This window comes from Neofelis nebulosa, chromosome 5, assembly GCF_028018385.1.
Source record: "Neofelis nebulosa isolate mNeoNeb1 chromosome 5, mNeoNeb1.pri, whole genome shotgun sequence".
Classification (NCBI taxonomy): domain Eukaryota; kingdom Metazoa; phylum Chordata; class Mammalia; order Carnivora; family Felidae; genus Neofelis; species Neofelis nebulosa.
In genome coordinates this window covers 92,866,111-92,890,183 of record NC_080786.1, presented here as the reverse complement: position 1 = coordinate 92,890,183, position 24,073 = coordinate 92,866,111, and the positions used below count along the sequence as shown (strand labels likewise).

Genomic DNA, 24,073 nt, shown 5'->3' with positions numbered 1-24,073 from the left:
TTTAGCCCTGGGAAACTGATTTCACAGTTCTGACTTCCAGAACGGTAGGAGAATAAATATGTGTGGTTTTAAGCCACTAGATTTGTGGTAATTTGTTACAACAGAAACAGGAAACAAATACAATCACAATATTAGTGGGACCCGTCTCTGGCTAATCATTAGAATCACCTCCAGAAATTTATCAAACACACACCCAGACCTAGTGAATGAAAATATTTGGTAGTGGGGCCCAAAATCTGGATATTGAACAGCTCTTCATTTTAGAAATGAGGAAATCAAGACTTGTAGAAGTGAAGGGACTTAAGAATGTGGAATAGTCTGTTTGAAATTTAACCTTATTATTTTCTCTTTTGAATTTTCTTCCCCCAGTTGTGCTGCTTTTACATAAATGTGATTTCTTTTAGGCTTTGTGTTGATATATCTGTTAAAATGAAGACATAAAAGCTGAGAAGTATATTTTTTAACTTATGTAATGTTTATTGATTAGAATGATGCAATCTGGTTTTCTGTGTTTGGATTCCTGATCTCTAGAGCTAACCTTTGCTCGTGCAGATTAGACAGCAGGCAGGGAAGAAAGCCTTTGAAATTGAGAACAAAGACCAGCATGCAATTTACATTGGTCTGCTGGTGCTGTGCATAATAAGTTGCTAAAAATTTCAGCAGGATAGGATTTTAGATATAATTTATTTATAAATGGTAAGGATGTTTCCAGCCCCTGCTGAACTCTCCCATAGGATTTTCATCAGGAAACAAAGTTCTTAGGCACTCTCCCTTTCCCAGAACTTCAGCTGCCACCGTTGATAGAATGACCTCCTGTATCTATTAACCTGGCCCTACCCCTTCCCCTGAGATCCAGATCCATACATCCCACTGCCTCCTGGGTATGTCAACTTGGCTGTCCCTGCAGCAGCTCAAATTTAGCTGAAACTCTCTTGGCTCCCAGAATATGCTGGGCTGTCTGTGTATGCTGTGCCTTTGCACTTGTTTTTTCTCTGCCCCCCACCTCTTTTCATTTAGCCAATTTCTACTTCTCTCTTATGACTCAGCTGAGGAACAGCCTTCTTCAAGAAGTTTCTCTTGACCCCACCTAGCCCAGACTCGGTTCCTTTACAGTATCAACCTGTGGCATCAGTACTAACACATAATATTTGCTGAATGCAAGAGAGTTCTTTCTCAGCATTTCCGAATCTTGGTCACACATGAAGGTAAAGAAACAAACGTTTACTTCAGTGTTGTGTGTTTTCAGGATCCCTATCAACTGGGGCGATGTTTGATTCTTCAAACTCAGCATCAGTTGAAGGGCATTAGGAAAGTGTTCAAATTCTGCATTCCTGAAAGAAGCCCGGAGTGTGGCTCACCTGACTTGAGTCAAGTTCTGGAAAGTTCTCCTCAGTTCCACATGCATGTGTTGGGCACTGATATAGCCCAGGCTGGACACTAGGTGTGGTTTTAGACACTGGGAAAACAGTCCCCTTCCCTGGACTTAAGGCACACGGTCCAGTAGATGTCACTAAATCTCCTTTTGGAACTTGGGATTTGGATTCCGACAAACCAGGTTCTGATCTAGTCTCTGTCACCTATAAGCAGTGACCTTGGGCAAGTCACTTAATCTCTCCAAACTTTCTTTTCCTTTCTGGTTAAATAGAAACAAGAGCGCCTACATCTCAGATCTATTTTGAGGATTACAATATGAGTTAATTCATTAATAGCACATAACCCACACATATTTTTCAATTGCACATTAAATAATAAAAAGGAATTACTTCCTAGAGGAATTGCTAGGGCTTCTATTGGCCAAGGGCCAATTTGTGGATCCTCAAAATAACTGAATAGATACGGCAGATCTAATTGGTTGGCTGGAGGCAGTCCAGGAAGCTGTAGCAACAGGAAGATATCAGGGAGTAGGGGCTGGGAAGCAGGCAGTGAGATATGTGTCTGCCCATGGTCGTTGGGGGGCGGGGGGCGGGGAGCCCTTATGATGTCTACAGATTCCCAAGACAATATTTGAAATGAACAAAGGCAAAAAATGGACAATGAAGGCTTCATCTTTTTTCTTTACCACCTTTCCATCAACACCCCCAGCTCCAGCCATGCCTGTGGACACCATGGCAAAACCTCTGAACACAGGGATTTAAAACATGGCCTCTCTAGATCCTTCCTGACTCTGACACTCTGGGGTTCTCAGAAGCTTCCATAAATTCTGGCTGAAGAAGCCACCGCAAACTTGGCAGATAGTCTCTTACCTTCAACTCGGCCATTTTCCCTCTGCTGCAGGTGTGATGACTTCAGGAAACACAGGCCCAGAGAGGGTATGAAGCTAAAATGCTTCTGTTTCTCCTCCAATCCACCCTCTGAATGTTATTCCCACCACTTCACCGTGCTCACTGGTTAGCAGGCGGCTCAAACCAGCCACAAAAATTGCCTAACTGATCAACTAGGAAGAAAGTCCAGCATGCTTGTTTTCAAACTGCTTACGCAATTGTCTTTGGTTTTCACTAAATCTAGGCTGTTTCTGGAAGAGTTTGCAGAGCCTATCTCCTCTCCAGCCGAGGTAAAGATTAGCCAATTATGTGTCCCAGTGAAAAGAAGGAGGCTTATTACTGAAGACAGAGAATGGAAAGCTCTCTGGGAAAGGAACCGTGGTAGTTAAGGCATGCTGTGTGCGGCAGAGGCTTCTCTCCTCAGTCCTGACTCAGGCCTGGAAGGAACAGGGCAGGGTATTCATTCTCTGCTGGGCAGTGACAAAATGAATTGTGCTCTGGCACAGGTGTTTACACACAGCTGCTTGAAACAGGGACTGAGTCTGGACAGCTGTCCAGAGGTGCCTCCAAGGGATGAGCTGGGTGAACTGTCCAGAGTCTGAAGTGCTTCACTTAAAGCAAACGGAGATGTTTGCTATTGTTCCTTTCATTTCTTAAATATATTTAGTGGTTTTTAAAAATAAATTCTTTAAAAATCTTGTTTTCTAATACCTTTATCCTTCTAAAAGCAGACCAAGAAATTACTTTCCAGCCACCTTTTCCATGACTCCCTTGCCCTTCATCTTGGCTATTCTCCTTAGCCATGGTTAGATATCCACTTTGTGGCTAATTGTACTCAGGAAGAAAGAAACTATATATCGAGTGCCTGTTCATGCCAGGTTTTTCCATAGAAATTATCTCATTTAATTTCACAAGAACAGTCTTGTAAACTAGGCTTTATCATCACAAACTTAAGTGCAACAGACCAGGCAGGAAATGTAGGCTAGGTGGTATTTCAAGATAAGACTTCTAAATGAAGCTCCGATTTTTAAACACTGGAAACTAGAACATGCGAATGAATGAATGAGTGAATGACTAGATAAAACCATTGTGGTAGATTGCAAAAATGTCCATAATTTTCTCCCATCCTTGTATGCATGCTCTTTTGTAATGTTGGACTTTGCTGCTCTTCACATAAAGAGATGTAGTCTTTTTCTTACCTCCTTGAATCTTACTTTGGTTAATAGCAAGCACAACACAAGCAGGGGCGTGAATAGTGCTTGTGCCTTAGGATTTGTCCATTTCTTACTACTTGAAATTACCATGCAGAGAAGCTGGGCAAATCTCCTTGAGAATGAGAAACCACATGAAGAGAGAAGTTAGTCCAGCACCAACTGCCGGACATGTTGAATGATGCAGTCTGGCTGTCATATAACTGGAGACACATGAATGATCCCAGGTGAAAATGGCAGAAGAACCCCCAGCAAGACCTAGTCCAAATTGCTGACTCACAGAATTGTGGGAAAATAGAATGGTGTATTTTATGGTATTTAATGGGGTGGTTTGGTGAGATAACTGATACACTGATATAAAAAACATACATGCAGATTTGAAAAGGTCATGGGCCATCAGCTTAGACCCTCTGCTCTATATTAAATGGGTCTAAGTTATCGCCAGAGGTCCCTAGGCTCCAACATACTGCAGTAGCAGCAGATGATTTGCCTGTGTATGAGGTGTTAGCACAGAGAGGGCCAGAAAAAAATGACAGGTTGGTAGCAAACCAACCTGTGTGGATTGATGCCTGAGTTCCAGACAGTTATAGGACATCTCAGCATATGTCAGCATAGACAGATGACACTGTGGTATTACGTAAGCTTGCTTCCCTGGAATTTATATACAAACCCTGGAGGAAGTGGTATGCGTTGGGGGAGGCCCTGGTTTTACTGAGGCTAAGTTTTTGTTATTCCTGCAGTATGCAGACTCAAAATCAAAAATAAATTCCAGAAAAAATATTTCTTACATCTGAGTTTATGAGTACTTTGAGTCTTCAATCTATCTATCCTGGAAGTGAGTCTTTGGTGGTTAGAGGGAAAAAATGAATGGGAGTCAATAAAAGACAAGGGAAAAGCTTTACTGCTTTATTTTTCCATAGGCTTCCTATGTTCTTTCCATTGAATCAGCTTTGAAGGCAAATTCAAGAAGCATTTAAACTCTTTCCTAGGGTGTAGGAGATTTCTACAAAAGAGAAAAAGTAGGAAAGTGGTCACAGATCCTTGACTGGATGAAAATTACTTTCAGGAGCTTGAAAATATTTGAAATTGAATAACCTATCACCAAACTTTATGGATTTCTCCTGACTTAACTGTATTTCTTTTTTGTTTTTATAAACGTGATTCCATAAAACAAGTATTTGCTTTGTATAACTATGTGCCAGGCACTGTGCTTTATACACACAAGGGATAGGAGAATAAATAAAACTCAGCAACAGCTCTGATTTGAGGTCTGATGGTTTTCCACTTTAATTAATGTAATCACACACTCATTTCTTTATCTTACGATTATTGAGGACCTGCTATGTGCCAGACTGTGTGAGATGTAGGGGACACAAAGATGACTAACTCAGTCCTGTTCTCTACTAGTGCAGCATACTGGAGAAGGCTATTACAACAGAGAACCGTATCTGCTGTGACAGAGATGAGCGCAGGGTGCTACAGGAGGGATTGAAGGGCACCTAGTCCTCAGCAGGAGGGCAGGGAAGGCTTCCCAAAGGAGGCGATAACTGAGCCAAGCTTCACAGGATGAGTTGGATAGGGCATTGAGCAGAGGAAAGAGCGTGTGCAAACACAGAAAAGTGGAAGGGCAGTGCATTCAAAGTGCTGTGTTTAGGGCAGAGTGGAGGGGTCTAGTGAGGGAAGACCGGGAAGGGAAAGTTTGGCAGACATCTGAAGCAGGGATTGAGGGATGCCATCTGGGCAGGTGTCAAAAAGACACCCAGTGGAGGGAGAAGTTTGTGTAGGGACAAGGCAAACACACACTGGATCAGAACAGAGTCACGCTGTCAAAGTTGTGAGCAACAAGAACAAAGATGCTAAAAACCAGCAGAGGAGGATAGATTCGGTGAAACAATACAGGGAACGCGTGAGGGGGAGAATTTGAAAAGGACCAGGAAGTGGAGACAGCAGGTATCTGCTTCTCCCAGATTCTAGTAGAAATTAGGTTTACCCTCTGCAGAAGCTTCAGAAGAAAAGTCAGAGGAGTTCCAGATTCACACCACCAGATTGTGGAGAGTAGGACCAAAACCACGTGTAGGTAAGTGATGAAACCTCCAGCCTCCTTCTTCCACTGCACTTCCTGAGAATGCTATCAGGAAACGTTTCACCCTCCAGATAGGAGACTGGAAAGATTCTTCTCTAGGACAGTAATCCATACATACTGGATATTTTGATAAATATAAAAGGTAAAGTCTTTCCAGAAATGCTTCTTTTAATAAGTGGATGCCTCCCCCATTAGTTCGTATATCCACAAATTAGTAATTCTCATTTATAGTTCTTATTTCCAGAATAAGACATGATTCAACATAATTTAATCCTACTTTTTGGTTTTAAGACATGTTAAAAAAAATTCATTCACATAGATAAGTAGATATGAATGGAAGGAATTTTATTACCTCACTTCTCCTTCTGAATCAAATATCAAAACTCACATAGCAATCTATCATAAACATCATTTTTAGTAACCTATCAACAACTCAGGTTCTCCTTTAATTTTTTTGCAAGGAAATAATTGGGAATCTGATTGGAAAAGGCTTGGTTACCCAGCTATTGGAATCAATGACTTTAATTAAATGTTACCTTTTCACTTAGATGTGCCTTTTCTAAGTCATTTTACTTAGAAAGGGTTGAGAAAATAAATGTTAATTTTATATTCCTTTGCCTGTATAATTATTTTTCACAAAAATGTTATTTTGATATTTTGATAGACCAAGCAAGAAGACTTGCCATGAAGAAATGTGCCATAGCCTTGGTTATTTCTTACCAAAACTCTCTTTGCTGTGTTCTCAGGAACTCAGGAACCGCTCCCTTTAGAGGTCTGCCATTTTTTTTTTTTTTTTTTTTTTTTAATAATTGTGTGAGTGGAAAAAAGTCCTTAAATAAAACTAATATTTAGAATTGTCCTTTTATTGGCATCCTAAGACATTTACACCCTGGGCCAATATACCACATTCCTACATAAGCAAGATTCCTTTTCCACTGTGGGAAAAGGACAATTGTGAAAGAAAGCACAGGTGGGAAGTAAGAACTAGCACTGAGCTGCATTCACAAGAAGAACAATTTTAACATACATAATGGAGATGGATGACCTGGAAAATGATTCCCCTAAAACTGTGTGTGTCCATGCACCTCTTGGAGGGGACATGTGTACCCATCCCAGTTGGAAGACCACAGATCCACACTGAGAAAGTGGCAAACATTTCATCCTGGGAGCTGGGGTAGTGTTACAGGGTAATGTGAAGGAGTGTGACAGGTCTGGAGAGCAATCACCCCAGGATGGAGTTAGAGAAGTTACAGTTAGAGGGTCTCCAAAAAAAAAAGATGGAATTGATAAATGTACTTGCTGGTACTGAGCAAGATTTTATGTCTTTGTTGGAATGCAGGGGTTTGTTTCATCCTTCACCAATACTTACTGATGACCTTGGTAAGGCTTAGTGATTAGCCAGCTGAGAAAACAAATGTGGTACAAGTGAGGGACCGTGTATGAGATGGCAAGGCATCTTATTAGAAATAAATACACCTGGAATGCAGAACATGGTGGTAGTAAAAATGACAGTAGTACATTAAAAACAAACATCTCCTGTTTTGCCAATAGAGAATGGGACAATCATGTCATGATTGCTGTGGCATGTATCACCTTGAGAGGGAAGAGTGGCTCAGCTCATGAAGGCGAAATCATTTAAGGAAGCCCAAGATGAACTTTGATGAACTATATAATGGTGCCATTAAGTACATTCCGCATATTCTCTATGATAGGAGTTTATTATCTTTCTCAGAGTGTGGATCCCAGGCCACTCACTGCAGAATCACCTGGTTTGTCTGTTAAAGATACAAAATCCTGGCTCTATCCTATATACATAGAATTGGGCAAGGAGAGGGGGGCTGATAAAATCCCAGAATCTGCATTTTTAAGCACTTCAGAGGATTTTTATGCACATTTGAGTCCGAAAGCCACTGCTTTAAGTCCTTAAATGGAGGTACTAATAGTAACTGGAAGTCGGACCCCCTTCCTACTCTATGGAGCAGCCCTGGTAGGCTTCAGCTCCAATTTTGCATCAGGCAAACATACTGTGGAATATTTGAGGCTCAGGGTTCTCCTAGGGCTAGATTGCCTGGAACCTTTCCTCTCCTACCATAGTGATTTCACTCAGTCTGGGGACTACAGAGGAATGGATTTTTTTATTTCCTTCTCCTCCTTCCCCGCAAACAGTATCCTCCTCTGAATTTTAACAGATATTAAATCAATGCAGACATCCTGTAACACCTTCAAACTTCTTAAAATAGATGCTACCTGTGCTTTAAAAATTTCAATTGAACAACATTTATTAAAAACCCACACAAGGTCCTCCCTAGGTTGGGTGCTATGGCATATACTATTGAAATGGACACTCAAAAGCTCTGGTCATAGCAGCAGTGAGGAGCTCTTCATCTCCGTCTGATGGCCCAGCATATCAGTTCCACGCAGTCCATTTTCAGAATGGACAGAAAAATAGCAGTGTCAAGGCACTGTCACGGATTATGTTATGGATGCCTCAAGTTTAGGGACTTCTGAGAACCTAAGATAAAGTGATACGGATCAACCCCTTTGGGAGCAGCAATTCTTTTCAGAGCACAGAAGTGGAGAGGTCAACCCAAATCTTGGGCTGGATTTTAACGAAGAGCCCTGCCACCTGAGCGACAGATGAATGACTGTATGCCTTCACGTCTGGTTGCCTCCATGATAAATAATAACATTGGTTAGACATCTAAATCACAACAGGAAAAAAACCCCCAAAAAACCTCTATTGCTAATTACCTGTTCCATAAAGAAAATTAAAGATTTAATTAATACTCTTTAGGAAGTATTTTGGTATTTACATTTGTTGATTATCCAAAAGCAATTTTGATGAGCGGATCTCAGGAAATCCCAGCAAAAATTATTCTTCAAAACATTCATTTTCAAGAACTTTGGCTAATAACATTCATCTTGGTAAACAGCTTTGTTTTGCTGCTACTAATACTTTGCAACAAATTTACCTTAGATTATTAAAAATTATTTTTTCTCAGAAAACTATAATTCAGTCAAGCCTCACAAGCAAGAAGAAATGGAGTTGAGGGGTACTGCTAAGTTTTCAAGGCTGACCCTGAAAGGCATCAGTGATGGGTTATTTTTATTTTTTAGCAAGGGAGAAAATAAAGAAATTGAGAGAGGGTTTTTAATTAAGGGAAAGAAAGAGGAAGAAAGGGGAGAGAAGGAAAGGGTTATATGTATTTTTGCTTCTGTGTCGTTGTATTACTTACTTATTTTTTCAGAATGTATGTATAATTTTTTTAAATTGATTGTTTACAAAGAGCTTTAGTTGGGTCTTTGTGCATGCATTTGTGCAGCCTCTGTCACAACTCGCTTGTGCCATACTCCACGTACAGATCCTGATTTGCATAGCTCTACTTTGTGTCAAAAAAGAAATCAGGCCTCGGTTTTATGGCTGAGGATATGAAGACAGACTGGAGAATATGCTAGCTGATCAAAAGTGTTTTAAAAATCCTTCCCCAAATTCCTACAACTGCCTTTCTAAAAGCACTGGCTAACCTTCTTATTTTAAGATCTTCTGGTAGCATACCTTGATTTCCAAAGTACTTCTGAAATTTAATTAAAATGGAATAGAAAGTGAACTTAGTGTTTTTTGCCTAGTTTTAAAATGAGGAGCTGAAAGTGTATACTTACTATTTTTTTCTAATATGGAGCAAAATCAGGACTGCAAAGACCTACCTCAGAGCCAGAGAGCGGTTATGGGTAAAAAGGTGGTGCTGAATAAGGCAGCAAATTGCAGTTTTTGGAAACCAGGTCTATATATTAAAGAAGAACCGGGGCAGAGAGAATTAAACAAGCAAAAAAGATGGGTAAAAAAAGGAACGATGAACAATTATGCATACGCGCACATACACCACCACCCTCACAAAATGTTGGATTATGAAATCTAAGAATCCTAGTCCATAATTCATGTAAATGTGTTGCTGTAGAACTTATTTTTACTTCTCTCCATAAATACATTGTTGACACAGAAAATAACATTCTTAGTTTACCGACTACAGTTAAGAGACATTTCAGGAGTTGACTTTTCCTTTAAAAAAATAAAAACAGTAGAGGCTGTAAATCTCTCTTACTGCCCTTGAACAGGTCTTAGATTTCACCCTGCCTATTTCCAAATAGAAAACAATAAGACAGTGCAGACATCTGTAACCCAGAGTGAAGGATTTAGTGAGCTGTCAATTTCTCGGAGAATTCTCCTTTGCTGGTACTGCTGTTCTCTATGTATTATTAATCTATTTATATTTAACTCCAGCTATTAGTCTGCCTCTTCTAGCCACTGAACCATTTGCAAAGGAGAGGAGAGGGAGACAAGGGCTGCTATTATTAGGCATCCTTGTGTGTGATGAGAGTGGAGACAATTAAATAACACCATTTTGCTTCTTTGAAAACGACAGAGATTGTTTGGGGTGGACAACCCAGGGCTGGTTAACATAACCTTTCCCCTCAAGAAGGTAAAACAACAGAGATACATTTTTGAAGTACTTAATTAAGCCTTCAGCAAGGAGTGTGGGAAAGTTACAGACCTATAAAAAACCTTCCAATTCTGGGAAGAGTAAATTTTTTCTGTAGCACTCTGTCACTGCTCATTTACTGCATCATTTTGACAACATCTCATATTTCCACAAGGCTTTTACATAATCTATAAACAGGGACAGAAAGGTGAGGAACAGAATGGGGACAAAGTTTGGACCTCCCACGCTGTCACTTCCTTTCAGCTTTCCATTAAAGGGTGAGGCTGAAGGGTGGCATTTTAGGATGATTCTGTTAAAAGGCTGAAATATTAATAATCAACACAGCAAGAAGAAAGCTGTGCAGAACTGCCACCGCTTGCTCACTCTTCCAGGATGGGCGTAATTCAGTCATAATGAAGGCTCTTTAACGTTCCTCCCCCAAACCTTTTTCGATCAGGAAAGCCTGGAATCTGTTGGCAAGAAAGATAATCACGTTAAGTCTCAAGCAAGCAGAGTTCAAGTGCTAATAGCCTTATAAATTTTTCCCCTTATTTTCTGTTTCTTTATGTCACCCTGTTGTCCCTTACAGAATCATCTCTCTGAGGTTTTACTCAAATAATAAAATAAATGTTCCCAAAATGGAAAACATTTGCCAACAAATTGGTGATAGTGTCATCTAAATCAGGGAAGATGAAGGTGAATCTCATAACATTCGCCTACTGGACTTTTACATGAATTGTCCACATTGTGATAGGTCTGGGATATGTACCCTCTGGAGTCTTAAGCAAATGATTTTCTCCTATGATTTTATAATATAACCTTATCCCTGCATTCTTTTTGTTTCTTAGAACCTTATTTTCCCTTAATCTGATATTTTTGCTTTTGTATTTAGCAGGACAGAAGAAAATGCTTTTGCCTACAAAGGATCCCCACCCCACCCCCCGCCTCACCCTTTTTTAAGCCACTTCTGAAAATAAATTTGGAAATCACCTCTCTTCAAATTTAAGAGCCCACTTTGTCAAGAATAGATACAGACCTGATTACCTTCCCTTAGAAAGTATCTCTTCTCTATGACCTGTGAGAAACAAATAAAGATTTTAAGGGCTTAGCAAAAGTGGTTCACTGTGGTTACCACTAATGGGACGAAAAGGCATATACCCAAATGAAGAGTTTTTTCAATAGTTATGGACATCTAGTTAAATCTCATGCTAGTAAGATCAGGATTGTGGGCATATTTCCATAAAAGCTTGCCTTATTCCCAAAGGCATTAATAATAGATTAAAAATTAAATGAATACACAAAAGTGGCTAAATCATAAGAGAATGGGATAATAACCCATGCAGTTCCCAGTGTACGGAAGCAAATCTGGCTCAAAGTTTCCTAGCAGTTAGCTCAAAGATACAAAACAGAACCCATAAGATAAAAGCAGAACACTTTTACTACTACAATAGTACAGGTATTCCTTATAGCCAAGTCTGTGTAATGTAGTGAACTGCCACCACATCCCTTGAGTAAACGCAGCGATAAATTTGGCAGGTCCTCAATGGAGACAGATGACACAACATCAAAGGCATTCAAGTAGCTTCTTTCTATGGACTTAATCTGCATCCTTAATTCAGTAGTTTCAGAACTGTATTTGGTCAGCAGGAGAAATGCGGTAATACAGTGGATGTATCCGCACAAATCCATCACTACTATTGAAAAAAAAAACCCCTCAAAAATACATGCCCTAATATAATTTAAGAGTACCGTGTTTTCAGATGATACAAAATAATTTTAAAAAATAATGAATTCTGTTCTAACACTTGAGAAACCGCCTTTGTGAAGGCGGTATGATTTTCTTTACACAGAGCTGTTGTGATTAAGAAAAGCCAATTGGATAAGAATACAGATTAGATGCAGATTAACTCTCTAAGACACTGGAATCCAGAATTATGAAGCTAAGAATTCCCCTGAATAAGAGCATGGTGTCTCCTTCCAGGGCTGTGCCACCTTGATCTCACCGGCTTGACAACCAAATCATCTGGATTCTTTCTACCGTTGAGACTATGGGTTACTTTTAGCCACAAGAGACCCAGTGTAAGGTTGCATTCACTGGCCACAGAGGTAGAAAACCTGGCTTGTGATTAGCACATATATCAAAATACTGGATCCCACAAAAACCAAGAAGAGGCTGACTCCTCCACAGCAGGTCAGGAAAACCCTATCATTCTAGAGTGGGGAAGAATTACTACTAAAGGGAGTCAGGAGAAGGAGCTAGATTCCCTGTTGGTAAATAAATCTTTATACTAAATTCTGGAAGATATGGTAGAAAACTGGGCAAAATTTAGTTGCCAGGTCCCGTGTTTTGAGGCAACCATGTTAGTCTGGAGGTCTGGCCAACTTCCTGATCCATATACCTTTCACTGTGGTGATGAAGAATGATGCTACTTTTTGCTTTTGCTCCTAATTCCCTACTCTCAACTTGCAGTGTCTTTCTCTTACCAAATATTGTTCTCTTCTTAAAATGAACCAAGTTCCCTCTGATTTTTTAAAATAAAGTCTTGCCTGACAACTCAGGTCACACTAGTCTATAACCCATTGTTTCTCTAGAGTCTAACTTATTAACATTTAAAACATTTTTTATTTTTTATTGATGTATGGTTGACATACTATAGTCGTTTCAGGTATATAACATAGTGATTCAACAATTATTACATTACAAAATGCTCACTACAATTAAGTGTAGTTACCATCTGTCACCATATTACAATATTATTGACTGTATTTTCTATCCTGTACTCTTCATCCTTGTGACTTACTCAATTTTCAGCTGAAAGTTTGTACCTTTCTATCCCCTTCATCAATTTTCAAATTAATAAATTATTAACAAATTAAGCAATATATTGTGGGATCTTTCTGTGTCAGACAAAGATCTGTAAGTTGTTTCTCTCGGGGCAGAACAGTGTATCTGATGGAGGCCATGGATCTAAACTAAATGGAAGTTCTTATGTTTGAAGCTTGAAAGTCACGTGGAGGGAAAATCCAGTTCCTTGCACTGCTTCCCAACATTTTCCATGTTATGGCACATTTAGAAAATGCTAATATTTGTACAGCACGCTGGGTTCAATGAAAGAGGCTGCCGATCAGTTAGCCTGGGGGGCTCTGGCTGCTTCGACTGAGGGCATCACTATCTCGGCACACTTGTACCATATTTGCCACACTCCAGCTGGGAAGTTCTGCAATGAAGCAAACGGTTCTCGTATTAAACGGGTAGGGGTGTGGGGCTTATCTTGTTATGACATAATGGACAAAAGGGCCAAATATTAGATCCCTAAATAGATAAAAGAAAAATGATTCACAAAGAAGAGCTATGAGGAGGGAAATGTTTTTCTTGTCCTCTTAAAAGGAAATGTAATACACAAATCAATCTTTTTCAATAATACATACAGAAATACATTCTTTAACTTTACTATGCAATGTCAACATGAGGCAAACAACTTAAACTTGGTCAATACTATGTGCAATGGAGCCCTATGGCCTTGCGAAGGAAGGACAAACAGTGCTCTAAATTACCAGTATGCTGAGTCATTCTACATTTTCATTCCAGTTCAGGACAATAAGATGATGCTAGCAAGAGTCAATACTTGGAATGCAAAGGTTTCTGATAGGGAAAATTACGGAATCAAGATGACATAACCTTAAAAGTAATAATAACATTTGTGTGGAGAATAATAACAGCTGGGAGAGCAAAAAGAACGCAGGGCTTTAGGCAGAATCTCCTGGGTTCTGTGCCTTTTGTGGGGGCTGAGAGGATGTGAATAAATACAAGAAGAGCTGGAAAACAGGAAAACGTAATTTGTTTTAAGGAGGGAAATTAGGTTTCTTTTAAAATAACTCATTTAAATCCAGTAGCTTTCATCCTTTGCTTAGAGAACACTAGTGATAAAATAAATACGTCAGCAGGCCTTGAGCAATTATACCAACAGATAAGAGAGATCAACACAAATGTTCAGGCTATGAAGTTCAGGATGAAGGAATAAAAGGGCAAAGCATTCTCCAAAAACTTTAAACTCCCATAATATATAAATTAAGTTTAAAAATAACTTAATTGGAGCTATTACCTTATCAAAAAACCTACTGAGCTTGACAGCATTGGAAGAACCTGCAGCTAGGTACCGTGGATTTGTGCAATCCTAGAAGATAAAACATAAGATCCACATATGTCAGGAAACATCAGCTCCTTGTTAGTCACTACTGTTCCTGTTGCACTTTTCTACAGTAAAATGTTAGGCATAATACTCTCATGAAATATTCAAGTAATTTTCAAATTACAATGCACAAAGCTAAGCGGAAAGTGCTAAAGGAAGATAAGGGCGCTTTTTGTCATTTATGCTATGATAGAGCACACTGAACCAATGTATTCACCATCAAATAATTCATAACGGAAAAGAGGATTGCTAATCTTACTAATAAGAAAACCAAGACACTAATCATGTGACCTACCTACATTTACCCTAAAAGCAGAAATAGAGCCAATAAAAACTTAACACTTAACACTTAAAACTTAACACTTCATTTTTTAGTACGAGTTACTCAACAGCATCATCTAATCAAGTAGTATATAGTTCATACACAAAGCGGGAATCATGAAAACAGGAGTTAGAGGAGCAAAGAACAAACAAAACAGTTGCCAGGGATTTCTCACTCATTGAATGCAAAGTACTACATCTCTTGGTAAGCCATAAAGATAATAATAAACAATAAATATATTTTTTGATAATAAAAAATAAACAGTAGGTTTATTATTAAGTAACAATCTATTACTATTTAACAGGATTTTGAAAAGTAGGAAAAAAAAATGGGGCCCAGAAGAGACAAAACAATTTGGAACATTACAATGAAATAACTAGTACATTACAATAATCAGTAAAGATCTCAAAAGGTTTATTATTCTTTTCCTGGAATTCCAGTGTCAAGCTGCCTTTGCTTGTCATCATTAACTTGCCACCTCAAGAGATAGAGCACTTTGATTTTTACCTCAAATGCCACCTAAGGCCAAACTATAAGGGTATCAGACAGGTTCCTTTACAAAGATGGCATTTGTATTTCAGTTGTAGATGGTCTATGTCCCTTGGGCAATTACTGCAATTACTGTTGCATTTATTCTGTTTTGTATGTAATCTCTAAACCCACATGATTCCTTTGTAGTAAACTGTGTAATAATCACCTCTTTCACTCATATATAACACTTCAAGACTCACATTTTTCATTTTGGCTGGAAACTATAATGCATTTTCCAAAACCACACCAAAAAAGAGACTAACTATAACAAGCTTTTCAAAAATCACAGAGTACTAGAAAAACCAGTAAATTAGCCAGAAAGTTTTGAATCTGAATATCTGTCCCAACATTTCTAGACTGTATAGCATTGGTTAGGTTACTAAGCCTTTCAACTTGAGCTTACTAATTTGTGAAATGAAGATAACATAACAATACTTACCCCACAGGATTTTCATGAAAGTTATATAAGATAATGCATGTCTGGCACATACATAGCAGATACTGAAATATTAGTTCTCTCTTCATTCTAAGAAAATGCTATCAGATTGAATTTTCAGGCACAAAAGCACCTAACATAATGAACGTTAATTCCACGTATGGGGTAAAGAGACTGAAACATCATCGTGGAAACTGTTGTACTTCAAAAAATGTATAAACACATTTATACAGCAGTTGGGGCATATGAGACACAAACCTTAGGTAGACTTATGTTAGACATGTTTTCCAAAATGGATATTGATTACATAGTCATCACAATGTCAAAAGACTTCAGAGATGATTCAAGATAGAGCTATAGTGCTAAATACAAAACCTAAATCAAACAGCAAACAAAGCTTAATTCTAAGGGTCACGGTTTTACACTGACCAGGCTAGAGACACCCTATGATTTTAGGATGCCAATTTTAGAGTTGAAAGAGCCATCTGCCATTGACCATGGCTGGGGGCAAATACCAAAGATTAATAGCTTTAAAATAGCTTGTCAAAACTTGAGAAAGGAAGGGAAGGAAACTAGGGAAGATGCTTCAATATAATCACTTTGAAGTAAACACACAACAGAGAAAATCTGTCCTAGACACAATAAGCCTAACAGGATTTTAAAAAATAAGTAATCATTTCCCTTTTTATAATTTAAACCAATTTACTTTTTTTCAGGCACAAGATAGTAACTTTGATTCCACCTTTGATATATACATTTATGTTGATTCTTATTTTTAAAACAGTTTTAAGTGAATTCAATATTGTAACTAATATTGTTACATTACATTTTTACTTGAGGCTTAATATCTACTTGCTGAGTCTTTCTGACTGCTATCTCTTTTTGAAACTCCTATCAAATTTTCCTCCTCATTTTTCTGCCCTGAATCCTCAAAACCCTCTTGTTTCTGTTGTATTCTTGAAGCTGTACATTGATAACAGGGCAAAAGTATGCTGTATGTGAACTCTGTGGAGATCATGTGTGCCAAAGTACCACCACTTGAGTCCTTTATAACTTGTTAACAATTAAAAGATGGTGCTGCCTTTGCAAGTAAAGTAGGAAAAATACATACCTGGGTGATTGTCACAAAAACCCACAGGTACTACAAACAGATAGATTCCAAAATATATGGAAAGTAATTACTGGAACAAATTAAGTATATTCAATGGCAAATTTCCCATTGGAAATAATGTTGAAACAAAGTAACTTCAACACTTCTTCAACAAGGACATTATATATCCTCTGTAGCAGAAATCCTCTGAAATATCATGGTCCAGTTCAACTAGCTGGGGCATTGACAGTGAATATTCCATGGTGGCAGGTGAGAAAAATAAGGCACCCCCACCACAAAGCAGAATGTAAAAATAACAGAATGGCAGGCAGAAGTGGATTCAGTTATGGGGTAGAGGTTGGTTTGAACCAACCAGTGTTCACAACTGTTGATTTTGAGTAAGGGCATCAGAATGACCTGAGTCATTAGCTAAAACTATAGAGCCCTGGTCCTCCTGTCAGATATTATGAATAAAAAGCTCCAGTGGTGGAGCACTTATTCAAATTTTTTCACAGCTACATTGATAGTATAAATATATAGTCAGGTTTGGGTAATTAGTGATTTAGATGATTTGTAAGAGCTTTTTCAGTTCCAAGATTCTAAACGTTAGTTGGAGAATAATTAAGTGGAAGACAGGCTCAATTGCAGAGCACTGGCTCTGGAGTCAGAGTGCCTGGTTTGACCTGTCTGTATAACCACGGCCTAGTTACCTCTCTCTGGTTCTAATATTCATCTTTAAAATGGAGTTAATTACAGTACCTACCTTACAGTGTTGATGTGAAGACAAACGTGAGATAATGCACATAAAACACTAGAACGGTACGTGGCATGTAATAAATGCTCAGTAGATTACTCATTATCATTAGTTAAAAAAATTTTTTTAATGTTTATTTATTTATTTTTTTTTGAGAGAGAGACAGAAACAACGTGAGCAGGCGTGGGTCAGAGAGAGAGGGAGACAGAATCCAAAGCAGGCTCCAGGCTCTGAGCTGTCAGCACAGAGCCCAACTCAGGGCTTGAACTCCTGAACTACGAGATTATGACCTGAGCCAAAGTCAGACACTTAACCAACTGAGCTACTCAGGAGCCCCTAGTCGTTAGTATTATTAAACCACAACTAGCACCATATGTCTGGAATTGCCAGTGCACTGAATATGTTACAGAAATCCTACTTGTGAACAATGACATATAAACCATGACTGAAGCTGCTGGCCAGGATCCTTCTCTGGGCAACATTATCTGGCTTATGTGAAAACTTCTCTTAGCCTTTTTAGCATCCAGTTCAAATTGAGCTAAATTTTCTCAGGAAGAAACTCAGTGCTCTTTGTATTAATTACTGCTCATGAAGCACTCCTAGTTTACACAGTTTGTAGTTTTCTCATTTATCTATTTCTTTGCTCTTGAAGTTAAAGTCTGTAGTTTAAGAAGCTGAGAGGCTTTTCTAAAGCAAGAATAATCAAGATGTCAGTGACCTTTGTTACCTTAATTTAATTATTTTGATTTTGGTATGATCTTAAAAAATCTTTTCAAGAAAAAGCCCAGGGTTGACATTATTCATAGAACAAAGTTTGAACATTCCCACAGATCAGCATATAAGAAGGTTGAGTTGACTATTCCCTATCTGACAGTCTATGTTGATTCCAATTTTCACTACATATTGGATCAGAACCCAAATGACTGATAGTAAGTATAAAACTTCTTTCATGAGAATATATGACCTAAGTCTTCAATTTTGGCTTTGCCTAACAATAACACAAAAATGCATGAGTGAAAACACATACCAGATTAATTTCTTCTGCATTGAAATCCTCAGCTAGGAAAGCAGTCCTAGTTAAAACTTCATGGCGCTTGGTTTCATGAATCTGATCCAGTTTAGTCCCTATTACCAACAGTGGGATTTGGTTGTCAGCAAACTGTTCCCGGTCATAATCCCTGTAATAAGTAATAATGAAGAGGTGAATAGAATTTACCCTTCTGATGTAGATGTGTAATGTTTAAATGTAAGTAGCTTACGCTATTTTACTGAGATTTCACTGACTCTCGCTTACCCATCACCTATAAACCTACTTTTCTCCCAATTTCTTCCAAATACTTATTCATTTATCAATCCATCCTCACCATCTATAGAGTTCCAACTATTCATCTAACTACTCAAATTTTGTTTCCATGAATCTTTATAGACTACTTGAATAACTGAATGTCCACCAGGTATATGAAAGTAGGTTAACTTGACCTCTCCCAAAGTTCTGTATTCTCAGGCTAACAGCTCAGGAATTTTTCTAGGTAGATGCACAGAGTGAATTCAAACCTCAATGGAATGAAAATGCAAGAACCTAGCATGGCACTCAAACCTTTTGCCAGAGGGGAAAATGACAAGCTTCTGGGCATGCATAAGCTCTATACCTACCATACATATTTCTGTCTATGAATAGTAAAGAAAAATAGATCATTTCAGGAAAATAAGAAACAAGGGTGCTGAAGGCCAGAAAAATTGACCACAGATGATGCTATGCCTGGGACAAGATGGATTCAACAAATGGAAAAGGAAAAGAAACAGCTGAAATGCAAAACGAAAAGTAAAAGGAAAGAATTAAAAGCCAAATAGTTGTTTGTGCTGACACAAGAGTCATGGGAAAGAGAGGACAGACAATATGGATCACTCATGGTTAGTGGTATTGGGTGACTGGCTATTACAATCCTTTTTTTTTTTTTTTTTCAATTTTTTACACAAAGGACAGAGTGGTGTTCCTTCTATTACTGAAAGGAATATAGAGCCAATGTTGTTCAATTAAATTCTATTCACATATGAGAAATAAAACAGACGTTTTATTCCTGACATGTTATAAGCTCAATTTACAATAGTCAGCAAAATCTGGTTGCAGACACTTTATGACAGCAAATCAATATTGCACAATACAATCAATACAACCCAGTTGAGCTTAGCTTTTCTTCTTCCTTTGACATTATTTGTCTTTCTCTTTAAATAATCTAAACTGGGGGTGTATAGTGTGTGTGCAAAATTACCACATCTTTTCGCCCTTCACAATAATCTTACAGTGCTTCAGTTACTGCCTAGCCTTGGAACACAAGTGTTTTCAACTATGTAACCTGCCATTCCTTAAAAATATTATCGTTGTATTTACTGCATCAAGCCAATAATAGCTTGAGTTCAAGGCCTTTGATTCTTCTTACCAACACTGACATTGATTTAGGAGATGTAGTCCAAAATTGAAATCTGGTTTATTACAGAATAAAATTTTCAGAGTGTCCTCCTTTAGGAGTATTTCTGATACTAACTCTGGCTCACATACGAACTTTTGTATGTATTTTATCAGTCATCATTTTTGATAGACATCTATCTCTGTCACTTGCAGTCTTGTATAATCTTTGTACATTAACAAATATTTGTACATATAACATAACATACATACATCGCACATAATATATATGTTGTGAATCAACATATACATGTATTCTATATGTAACATAACATATGTATGGTGCCATATACATTTAACTTATTCTCTTGTTTCTCTTTTTAGCTTTTCTTTTTATTCGCTTTTTCATTGAATCTTATATCCAATTTGAAATTTGATCTTGAAACCTCTTTTTATTTTATTTTTTATTTTTATTTATTTTTAAAAAATTTTTTAATGTTTATTTATTTTTGAGACAGAGAGAGACAGAGCATGAATGGGGGAGGGGCAGAGAGAGAGGGAGACACAGAATCAGAAGCAGGCTCCAGGCTCTGAGCCATCAGCCCAGAGCCTGACGCGGGGCTCGAACTCACGAACCATGAGATCGTGACCTGAGCTGAAGTCGGACGCTCAACTGACTGAGCCACCCAGGCACCCCGAAACCTCTTTTTTTTAAAAAAAAACATTAGATAAAAAACAGATGGGGAATTTTATCATGGATGGATATGGCTGGTAACAAGTCAACATCACAAAGAGACAGACAACCAGGTACTGTAATTATATGTATAATACCACTTAGGCAAAAACAAAAAAACAAAAACCCCTGCATCTTTTAGACCATCTTTTTATATTTAACTATCATTTTAGAGAAGATTTAGGATTCAGAGAAACAAGGTAAACAGACATTACACGGATATAGTCAGCAAAATCCAGAATACAAGAAACTCTACAGGACAAGCAAACTATCTTTCACAGACAAACTGCCAGAGTGCAAAAGAAAAAAAAGGGGGGGGTAAGGGGAATGTAAGATTAAAAGGTACTTAACAAACAAAATACAATGAATAGATCTTATCTAGATACTATTTTGAGCAAATCAACATTTATGAGACATGTGGGGAATTAAAATAATATTTAATAGTAAGGAATCATTATTAAATTTTAAGTGGAACAATTATATTTTGGTTATATTAAAAAAGTCCTTATCATTTAAAGTTATACACAGAAGTATATATAGACGATATGATACAATGTCTAGAATTTGCTTTGAAAAATAAATGGAGAGACATACTGTGTTCATGGATTGGAACATGCAACAAAATTTCTTTCCAATTTGATTTATAGATTAAATGCAATTCAATCAAAATCCAAGCTGAATTTTTGTCAATATAGAAAGTTGGTTTCAATTTATATGGAAAAGCAAATGAACTAGAATAGCTAACCAATTCTGAAAAAGGAACCACATTATATACTTTTAAGACTTACTATAATGTTACAATAATGAAGACAATGTCATATTGGTGAAGGGACAGACACACAGACCAATTGTACAGAATCAGAGGGTCTTGAAATAGAACCATATAAATATGGTCAACTGATTTTTGGCAAAGGAGTAAAAGACATTCAATGCAGAAAGGATAATCTTTTGAACCAATGGTGTTGGAGAAACCAGACATTCATATACAAAAGTCAACCTCAATCAAAACCCCACACGTCATAACTTATTCAAACCAGGTCACAGATCTAAAGAGAAACTTTCAACAACAAAGTTTCTAAAAGAAACAGGAGAAAACCTGTATGATCTGAGATTAGGCAAAGAGTTGTTAGACTTGATACCCAAAGCACAATATGTAAGAGAAAAAATTGAGAAATCAGACTGCATCAAGACGAAAAACTAATGCTTGAAAGATAACTGGTAAGAGAATAAAAAGACAATCTATAGACGGAGAGAAAAAAAATTTCGAATCAGACATCTTACAAAGTGTTATTGTGTTAGGTATATTCCTGTGATTGCTGTAACATTTCACACTAAAAGTGAAGTAATCTGGGCTTACCCATTTGTTACCAACACTCCAGTTGGCACCAAATCCCTGTTGAGAGCTTCCAATGACCAACGATACAAGTTTTGGGATGACTTCTTATTTGTTAAGTCATGTACTAAAATAATACCTAAAATAATCAAAGAAACTCATGTCAATACTCCAACAATTTCTCTTCACTTTACAACTGGCAAAGTGAGGCTAAGTAAATACAAGGTTGCTGAATAAACCTAGCATTCTAGGATGATTAACAAACACAGGCACAATTAATTTAAAATTTGCTCTACAAATTTCTACAAATCATTAATTACAAAATTTTCTTTGTCAGTTATATAACCCTTTTTAATTCTATAGGGGCTGGCAAAATGTCAGTAAACTTTTAGAAATGTCTTTTCTGCTTTTCTTTATTAAACACTTGATGAGTGCTTCTTCTGCCTGGTCCTAACTATAGAACTACCTCATCAATGAAAGGAATCAAAACTATTTCAAGTATTTAAGAAATTATATTCCTACAAAAGCTAATTGTTTCGGCACTGTGCATAGTACCGTCATAGATATCACACATACACTACTACTTAATAAAATATTAAATAATAAAAATTTATGAAAAATATATTTATTTAATTTGATATAATTGCTATTTTGCAGCTGACAAAATGTAAATCACCTGAGCCTAATTAACTCAAAAGTCTAATCTTTTAGTTCTTTGAATTAATGACTAGCTATGAAAGCTTGATATCTATGAGATAGTTAATAGAGCAAAAGAACTATGTCACTAGAAGAAGGTAGGAAAAGCCAGTCAAAAAGTATGAATAGTAGAAAATAGGTGGACTTCTGAGAGATTGAGAAAAATAACAAAATGTAATGAGGTTCAGAAATACAATTACATAGAATCAGGTATAGCAGACAAAAATGCAGAGCAGGTAGACAAAAGAGGAAAATGCATAGCAGAGTTTAGAGTATCATCATGTGGTTAGAAGACTACAGATTTTCAAACCCTCAACCATTTCCTATGTTACCTAGATTCTACTATGAAGAGATGATGTGAAACTGATGATTCCTCTGTCTTCAAGATGTGAGATATGTCAATTTGAAAAAGAAGGGCAGAAAAGTTAGAACTATTTGGCTTCTCCGATTTTTATAGACATTTGTGCAAATAAGGTGCTTGTGCAAGTTACAGCTTGCTCAGATAAATCTGTATCCTCCTGGCATCTGGAACAAATAGAGAAATACAGATCTGACACTTGCCCTGTATTCAATTGTACTCACTCTACTTTCCTCAATAATGGGTTCTATTAGGCATTAAGGACACATGATACAGGATAGATTTAAAAAGAGCTACCATTAAAGAATATAGCTAATATCTATTCAGCACTTATATGCTACACATTGTGCCTTATATGTGTTCTCTAATTTGATTTCAGAACATCCCTCATGTTAGGTAAGAATTAGCATCTTCACTGTACACGTGTGGAAACTAAAGCTCAGTGAGGCTGAGAAACTTGCTCTAAATCACATGGTAAGTGAGTTAGGCAGAATTTGAACTCAGGTAATCTAACAGCAAAAGATTGGGGGAAAGCAGAATTAAGTCAAAGGAGTGGCTTTTTCTTCTCTCCCTAACTTCCCAGATATAAATATCAAAAAATTATGGGTGAGGCTTTTGGTTGGGAGATGCAAGGATTACAAAGGCCTAGATGAGCTATTAGCTGAATAGGGAGGAGTTTATTTTTGGAGGCTCTCTCTTTAAGGCTTTTGAGCTTTTAAGGACATTTGAGCACCCTTTTTCTTTATTTTCCAATGAGCTGAAAGTTCTTTCTTGGTAGATTATGGGCGATAAGGGCCACAGTGGGGCCCAAAGGAAAGAAGTCAGTGTGACAGTTAATCAGAATATGTTCTAACCTTCAAAAGGGGCACAGACACTTCATCACAGTGGGAGAAAGGTAGGGTTTGAGGGAAGAAAGCAACTGTTAAGAGTAAAGACTGTGCATTTGAATGGAGTGATCCTTCTGCTCTGTTTCTTAAGAAACCAAGGATGGTAGATGGAGTAAAGAACCTTCAGTGCTTCTACCAAGAGAAATGTTCCAGAGCTAAGGTGAAAGAACATAAAAATTGGCCTTTCTTAACAGGGATTTCTTTTTAAACTTTAAGAAAGAGGAATATATCTCAGTTTTGTCATATATACAAATTAACATAATATATATTATTAACATAATATATATGCAACTATTTCAATAATAT

The 24,073-nt window shown here is 37.5% G+C and overlaps 2 protein-coding genes across 2 annotated transcripts in view; both read right to left on the bottom strand.

Moving 5' to 3' along the window:
- Positions 1-2,483, bottom strand: part of HGD (homogentisate 1,2-dioxygenase) — a 43,848-nt gene extending 41,365 nt beyond the window's left edge. Inside the window, exon 1 of the mRNA XM_058731255.1 lies at positions 2,244-2,483. Coding sequence (XP_058587238.1) covers positions 2,244-2,258 — 15 coding nt within the window. The 5' untranslated portion in view covers positions 2,259-2,483. The remainder of the gene's footprint in view (positions 1-2,243) is intronic.
- Positions 2,484-5,879: 3,396 nt separating this feature from the next.
- RABL3 (RAB, member of RAS oncogene family like 3) overlaps positions 5,880-24,073 on the bottom strand; it is a 38,246-nt gene continuing 20,052 nt past the window's right edge. The window contains exons 4-8 of the mRNA XM_058731263.1: positions 21,851-21,965; positions 18,384-18,534; positions 14,137-14,208; positions 11,070-11,108; positions 5,880-10,503 (exon numbers count right to left, since the gene is read on the bottom strand). Coding sequence (XP_058587246.1) covers positions 10,438-10,503; positions 11,070-11,108; positions 14,137-14,208; positions 18,384-18,534; positions 21,851-21,965 — 443 coding nt within the window. The 3' untranslated portion in view covers positions 5,880-10,437. The remainder of the gene's footprint in view (positions 10,504-11,069; positions 11,109-14,136; positions 14,209-18,383; positions 18,535-21,850; positions 21,966-24,073) is intronic.